The 7,949-nt window shown below is 39.4% G+C and overlaps 1 protein-coding gene across 1 annotated transcript; it reads right to left on the reverse strand.

Annotated features, from left to right (window-relative positions):
• Positions 1-746: 746 nt before the first annotated feature.
• Positions 747-7,745, reverse strand: LOC145774116 (kelch-like protein 15). Its single transcript, XM_082585269.1, has 8 exons — positions 7,667-7,745; positions 6,521-6,620; positions 5,694-5,776; positions 5,238-5,418; positions 4,700-4,843; positions 3,372-3,527; positions 2,583-2,715; positions 747-1,027 (listed from the first exon to the last, which is right to left on the reverse strand). The coding sequence occupies exons 1-8, from the start codon at positions 7,739-7,741 to the stop codon at positions 925-927; spliced, it is 975 nt and encodes a 324-aa protein (XP_082441395.1). The 5' UTR covers positions 7,742-7,745; the 3' UTR covers positions 747-924.
• Positions 7,746-7,949: the final 204 nt, after the last annotated feature.

Raw genomic sequence — 7,949 nt, forward strand, 5'->3', positions numbered from 1 at the left:
GCATCTTGTGTGATGGTATTGCACAAAATTTCACTTGTGACAGATGTAGCTACCGGAGGAAAAAGATTTAACTGCGATCAATGCTTCCGCCTTGTCACGCTTCTTATCGATAAATTGGCCCAAGGAAAACATTCTGCACTTCAACATTCTGCAATGCCATCATGCGAACTTTTTCACGTTGACGAAATATCGTCGATGGTGAAGCAGCGATTTCAGCACCTCCACAGCACAAGAGTTGATTGATTGCTGACGGATGCTTGTCATTCGGTGGTCTGCGAATATGCAACTTTCACTACGGTACTCACTTTCAAAGTCTTGAGTTTTGCGTACTGGCTCCCACCTGTGATCGGTTTTAGCAAAAAAGTTGGATCAGTTTCGTCTTAGTCGGAACTTTCCAAGTTAGCCAAATCGGTCTCACTCTCAACTTTCATTATGTTTCGTTTTCTTAGCTTTGTAGCAGTAATGCAAGGTAAATTTGCAGCAACAGCTCTACTGAAGGAAAAAATTAAACTTGTAGCAACACCTTGTGCATGCGAAATATCGTTTTTGCGATATAATTCGCTTTGCGGGGAAGATACGGCAATGAAGTCTCTAAAGAAGGTATAGGAAAGCGGCCCTTCTGCGCATTTTGACACCAATTTCGTCTCTCTACCATGTTCCGTTACCGAGTTACGGGAAATCCCCTATTTTTAGCCCCACACAAATTTCGACCACGCGGTGCCACATCTAAATGACGTCATAATGAAATAAAAATTACATTTTTTAAATCAGTGTCCAAAATCCCATCATACGCAAACCAGAACGTTTTTAATTTCGAAAGTGTGGAAAAAATGAAACACCCTAATCCACTGGCATCGTAAACATTGTCATCGATGTAATTATGAAACCAGGTGATGGCAACTCGTCGTCGTTCATATGAAGCAACTAAATGGCTACAATGAATTGTGCTTCTTTGAAAGCTTCAACACTTGCAACTATTTCCCACTTATTCTTTGCTGCATCATAAGTTTCAATTGCGGAGATTTCTCTGTAAAATAAGTTTGTATAAAAAATTGACCACAAAACAAAAAAATTGAAACATTTTTGAAATCGGATAACCATTGAATTGTTTCAGTAAAACCGATTGCGTCATTAGCAAAAATTAAACACTGAAAGTTTGAAATGTTGAAAATCAATTTGAAAGATGCAAGTCTGCATCAGCGATGTACGAATTCAACCAGGGCGGTGGAGTCGGAAGGATTTTGGAATGTCCGGAGTCGTTGAAAAGACCGACTTCGACTTAATATAAAACGATGAACCATACTATTTTTTGTTTGCAATCTTTTTTAAAAATCCTATTTCTTGTTTTATGTATTGCGCTCTAAAACTTTACCAGAAAATATAAGGGTTTGTTCTTGTCAGTTTTTGTGAAAGCCACCGTTTCAATTTCGATCACAACATGATCAAATTAAAAAATCTCTCAAGCCTAAAAAAATTGGCAACACTGAGTTCGGCAACACTGAGTTCAATACTGAATTTGGCAACAATAAGTTGAATTAATGGAACCTACCAGCCTGTAAATGGAAACACACTAAAATCTAATGGCTTAATCTAAGATCACTGCAATTTATCAAAACATGGTTTCATCGAATCCAGAGTTGTGGGGTCGGGCAAAACATATACGACTCCGACTCCTCGGTTTATAACTGGCCCAGTTATAAACCGAGCAATTGACACTGCCCTCAACACCACCATGAGAATAATCACCGGTTGCCTGCTTCCAACTCCCACTGACTTTCTGCCGGTACTATCAGGCATCGCCCCAGGTAGACTTCGTAGGGAAAACCACGTACGTAGTCTGGTCCTACAAGCTATGTCAAGGGATGACCACCTCCTCAACCAGATTGTCCTAAACTCGCACTCCCAAAAGCCCCAGCGCTTGAAATCTCGACGCCCGTTCTCCCGACATGCTGCAGCTATGTGCAAATCGAACTTCCACATTTCCGAAGTTTGGAACCGTGAATGGAGAGAAGTTGCGAGACCAATCCAATTCACAGTCCTTCCCAATACCAACTCCCCACCTGGAGCAGAACTACCCCGGATGGAATGGGTGAAGCTCAAGCGCCTGCGGACTGGAGTGGGCCGTTTTAGCAGCAACATGTTCCAGTGGGGCCTCGCAGATTCACCATCTTGTGCGTGTGGCTCAGATTTTCAAACTGCACACCACATTATCTATCAATGTCCTGTATACCGACCACAAGATAGACATGTGGACCTAACAACGCTCGATGAATACACAATCCATTGGCTGCTGCGCCTGGATGTAACAACGTGATCTGTGGCGACCTCAAACGCAAGAAGAAGAAGAATAAACCAGTGACGTGAGGCCAGTTATAAACCGAGGAGTCGGAGTAGTATATTTTTTGCCCGACCCCACAACTCTGAATTCGATGAAACCATGTTTTGATAAATTGCAGTGATCTTAGATTAAGCCATTAGATTTTAGTGTGTTTCCATTTACAGGCTGGTAGGCTCCGTTAATTCAACTTATTCGTACTTTCTATAATTCTATGTATTGATGACGTCCACAAACAACCACTCACCCTCCAGCGACATATAGCCTCCCGTCTATGACGCATGAACCGTATGAAGATCTTTCAACGTTCATATTAGCAACATCGGACCATGCTTGATTCCGTGGATCGAATCGCTCAACTGCAGATCGAATTTCTCCCCCTGTTCGAACCAGGTTTCAAAGTTCATATTCACGAATTGTACACGTATTCTTGTCACTTTAGCTGCCTCTTTTAACCAGTGCAGACTTGTTCTAGAGTGCAAGCTTTAACAATCAACTCAAGATCAACCAAATGCACGCAATTGACGCAAAGTATATCACCCCTGATGAATCAACTGTCAAAGCATCTGCATTGGTCCATTGAATGCACGATTTCGATGTATTTGCAGACACAGCCAAACCTTGTTTCATCTTACAAGCAGGAATATTGATAGCAATTTGTAACAAAATAGGCAAATAAATGCAAAATAAACAAAACGTATTTTGCACTTTATATGCAAAGACTCAGTGACGCCATGTCATGGAACTACCATCTCGGGAAGTATAAAAACCCTAAGCTGGAACACAGCAACCAATTCTCATCTTGCTTTTGCAGAAGTACTCTCAGATGAACGTATATTAGATTGTAAAATCACACAAAAGATATTCCAGGTCTCGGCACAGACCGTCTATATTTGTGTTTGCAATTCTAGTACATTTACGCTACTCAGAATAACTGCACGTCTTCAATGTCGTAGTTGTTGATAGGCTATCTTGCTACAAACAGATAAATATAAATAGGGCAACAAACGGTGATATAAAAACACAATCAACCAACCTATTGCATAGAGTTGATCGTTCAAAACAACTGCAGATAAACTATGTCTTGCATCTTTCATGGACGGAATTCCTCTCCACCGACCTTCTCGTGGATCCATGCATTCCACTGTGTTCAACGCCCCTCTGTTATAACCACCGACAGCGTATATCAACCCTGTTCGAGATTGATGTTTTGTTAATAATAATATTCCAATTTCATCCACAGATTTTTTTATAAATCAACGTTTTAAATATAAAACTGCAACAAAAAGTGATTGTTGCGACTGCATCAATGACAATGGCAGGTGCGAGGAATGCTCAAAGGAACGAAATTGCCAAAATTAATGCTTCTTGTACAAATAAGCGTAGCCATGACAAAAGTGATTTCGAGTAGAACAAACTTGATCAAGACACATTACACTTGTTCGTAGTGTTACGTTCACTTGTTCGTAGTGTTGCGTTCACTGTTCGCATCATTATTACAGCATTGTTTTCTAAATTCAAAATAGGAAGTCGATGTCTAAGCAACTTCGAGTCATTGCAAAAAAAAATAGACTACTTTCCTTTGTTCCAAGATTTCACAGAGAATCCCTCCTATTGATTGATAACCCCTGTTGGTAATTTGTGCCATAAATAGAGTTTTTAGGCGACTGATCTCAACTGATTAATTTTGATGCTAATGGCTCTTGTGTTGTTTTTCTGATCGCCGCTTTGTCATCTATTTGTGCGTATGCGAAATCTTGCATTCTTGTCGTTTCTGTTGACGTTGAATCAACGTAATAAGAAGTTTGCGCAGGCAAAGACGGCTTGTACTTTTTATGTATGACGCTATCATTCGAATCATATCTCTTCTCTTTTCGTTCTATACATGATGTCTGTAAGCAGCGAAATTCAGAATTTTAATGTAGCATTCCCTAACTACAGTACATAGGCGTACAGGTTCTGTTCTTAATTGTTGATCAACCGAGTACATTTTTGATAAAAGGTTTAATAATTCGGTTCTTCTGACGTATGGTAACATCGTTTTGTAGATTCTTATTGATCATACATTCTTTTGGTTTGAACGTGTAAAACGTAATTCTAAGCGCAATTATTTCGTGTTTGTAGCGAAGATCTTTTTGTTTACAGAAAGACCGTAATCAACGATAGAAGATAACGACACGAGGGTCGGACTGTCTTGCTATTTCACGCGTCTACGATATACTGGGTGATATCGTTTGGGCATTAAAGTTTTCATTTGTTTTATAATGCTCATCTATTGTTGTGAGTTCACGGGGGAAACTAAGACTTCATTTTCAACACAACGCCCAGTTTAAGTCAAAACTCATTTTACAACAAAGTCCAAACCTCCAGTGGAAGCCAAAGCATGAGCACAACGACCTTGGTTCATATCAACGCTGTTGTACCATTTGTCTTCAACAATGTTGTAACTTTCACATGAAGTCCAACCAACCACACCATTTTCCGTGCCACCAACAGTAAAGATGGAATCTGTTCATGTATGAACAATGGTTCTCTTTCATATGTTCTTTAAAATAACAAATTTAACAATTAAATTAGTGGGTTATAATGTCAAAAAATGGAAACTATATTAGACGAGATAAGCAAAAGCGGCTGCCCTGCTAATGTAAAATTCAAAGAAAAAAACTCATCTAACAGCACCCTTCAAAAAACAAACGATCGATAATGAAATTTAAGTAATAGTTGTTGGGTGATTGAAATGAAGGTGAACCAGTAGAAAGCATGTGGCACTCCAGACCAATCTTGTGTCCTGCGCATCACACAGGCAATCGGCGCTCATCGTTGTTAACTAATATTCATCACTTTTGTCACAAACATGAGTTGATCTACACGTTGTGGAAGCAAAACTCAAGTAGATTCTTACCATTGCAAACCACAGAAGCAGCTTCCCTTCTAACCACATTTGTGGAAGCTAGTTGAATCCAGCCCGATTCCTCATCATTTAACTTGAATCTTTCCACCGCTTCAGTTACCTTTCCGCTTATAACAAAAACTCCACTTTTATGACTAACAGCTGATCCTTTCCAGTGATCAAAGTTTGTGTCCTGAAGAAACATAAATTGTTGAACCAACAACGTCACAATTTCACAAGACTTGCTTGAATGTCCTAAATAATTTCTCATCAGTTGTGAAATGTCGAGTGCAATCATTTCAATTGTGATGACTTTGGTGAAGTTGTCACAAATACAGAAACATTAAAATATTAACAGCTTGAAGATCACAACTCATAGCACAACAAGATTTTCAAAGAGCGCACACCGTCGGACAATACCTGCATTCATCCTAGTAAAAGTAAACCTGTAAACTTATAATGTTTTACCAGGAAGTCAGTTACTTCTTTCTTCGTTACGTCATACTTCCATACACCTTTTCTATGAAATGCAAGGAATTGATTCCCCGATTCTGGAACAAACAAAAAAGAAATAAGTTTAAAATCTGTGAATTAAAAAACAATCAGCGAGTCTCAATGATTTTTATAGCACTCATAGTGCAAGAACCCGCGAGCTTAAACAGAGGTGAAAAGTTACTGACTTTCATTCACAAGTTATCAACTGGTATATGAGTTCTCATAACATGCACAAGATTGGAAGTCTGCTGAGAACAGTTTAATATTGGCTTTGGTGGTGATAGTAAGCTGTTTACTATCTTTTTTGGACCAGATAACTTGTACAACAAGTATATACTGGACTATTATTAGAGCTGAATCCATCACAAAATTTATTGGATCATATCACTTACGGATTTATTAACCTTTAGGAAGATTACACAGATACTTTTAGACGTTAGAGTCACTGAACAGACAACTTGTATTTTGTGACCCTTCCCCCAATTTACGCTGGATCAATGTTTGAAATTATTGGTGAAAAATAGTAAAAAAATGACTCCTCGGTTATTTTCCTAACAAAAACGTTCATTGATGACGTCAATAAACAAGCGGTTTCAATTGGTTGCCAATAAATGTCAAATAAACAAGCGGTAAACAATCCGCTTGTTTAAATCACATAACCCCGCTTTGAAAAATTTTCATCATTAATGCGATACCTAACTTTGTGGGTCAGAAAAGCTGTTGGATATTGTGACTTATTGAACGATGAACAACTGTAACAGACAATACTAAGATCTTTAAACTAAAAAGTTTGTCCAAACCTTCCTTTGCTAAAGTGGGAAGAACTTCAGTTGCAGCACCACGTCGAATTGTAGATTGAAGTAAAGCAGTTGTACATTCAAATGAAGTCATAATCAATTCCTGGTAAATTGAGAGGAAGTTTAGCAAATATTCACACACAAGTTTAATACCATACTCATTTTTTCATCACCTATATAATTGCAGAGCTATTCAGCTGCATTAATTGCTAGACATATCTATTCAAAGCAAAAAAATTCACTTTACTTCATTCTTTGACATGAAAGTGATTCAAGGAACTTTTAAAGTGCTCACATTAGTGACTTTATTATATGGACAACGAGCAGCACCGTTTTGATGGTATTTACGCATCGTGTACTTCATCTTTTTTGCCAAGCATAACCGCGTCACTTACTAACATATAAGAATTATCATTTATAAGACCGTGGTGGTAGCTGACGTGACGTGGTAGCTGACTTTTGCTACCTTGGTGATACCATGTCTTCTGGAGGGGGGTGTGAGCATGCGGCTATAACTCGGTGCAAGTCAGCCTGGAAAAAGTTTAGAGAACTCCTCCCTATCCTCACAAGCAAGCAACTTCCTGCTGCAACCAGAGGACAAGTTTACTCTAGTTGTGTGAGGAGTGTCATGCGATGCTCTATGGCTCTGAAACGTGGGCTACTTTAGCAAGCACCGTCAAGCGCCTACAACGTAATGACAGAGCGATGGTAAGATGGACCTGCCTAGTCAAGCCTGAAGACAACATTCAGTTTGAGACTTTTCTATCAAAGCTCAAATTAAAAGACATCAGTGAAGTCCTCCAATTAGGCAGACTGAGATGGCTTGGTCACGTTGAGCGCAGCTCAAGCTGGATCTCACAGGTCAGATGTGTCAACATCGCAGCACAGCGGGGTCAAGGTAGATCAAAACTTTTTTGGGAAGAACTTGTAAAACGTGACCTTGTAGCCCTGAACATTGACTCTGCCAACCGAATAAATCGCGAGGTGTGGAGGGGAAGACTTCGTTCTCGACAGACAGACAGGCCACACCCTCGACATGATTAATTCATGGCCTGTATAATCAAAATTGGTTGATGATGAAGACCATATGCTCACTGTCTGTTCTACATGTTAGTTGGTGATTATTATTTGTCATATTGTCAAATTTACCTGTTTCAACGCCACATCTTGTAAGAATTTCCAGGATAGTTTTCCAAGTTCAACAAAACTTAAAAGTTTAACCATGTGCTTCTTACGTGTGGTGACGTCATGTTTGACCCAACTTATGAGCGCATGAAAAACATTTTCTTCCGAGGATACCTGAATGACGTCATCAATTATTGCTAGATTTCCCCACAAACACGTTACGTCACAGACGATGTGAAGTGTCCAGTGCAATATCTGGAAGCAGATAACGGCCAAGCAAACAAATCTGTCCCGCTCTGCCGTGATT

The sequence above is a fragment of the Aplidium turbinatum genome, chromosome 7 (genome assembly GCF_918807975.1).
Source record: "Aplidium turbinatum chromosome 7, kaAplTurb1.1, whole genome shotgun sequence".
In the NCBI taxonomy this organism is placed as follows: domain Eukaryota; kingdom Metazoa; phylum Chordata; class Ascidiacea; order Aplousobranchia; family Polyclinidae; genus Aplidium; species Aplidium turbinatum.

What these genes read in the sequence shown, in the direction of transcription:
- LOC145774116 (XM_082585269.1), bottom strand. Translation starts at nt 7,741, where the DNA reads ATGGTTAAACTTTTAAGTTTTGTTGAACTTGGAAAACTATCCTGGAAA. An exon ending in CGATCAACTCTATGCAATAG is followed by an intron (nt 2,716 to 3,371) that starts GTTGGTTGATTG and finishes TGGTTCGAACAG; the next exon opens with GGGGAGAAATTCGATCTGCA. An exon ending in AGGCTATATGTCGCTGGAGG is followed by an intron (nt 1,028 to 2,582) that starts GTGAGTGGTTGT and finishes CTTATTTTACAG; the next exon opens with AGAAATCTCCGCAATTGAAA.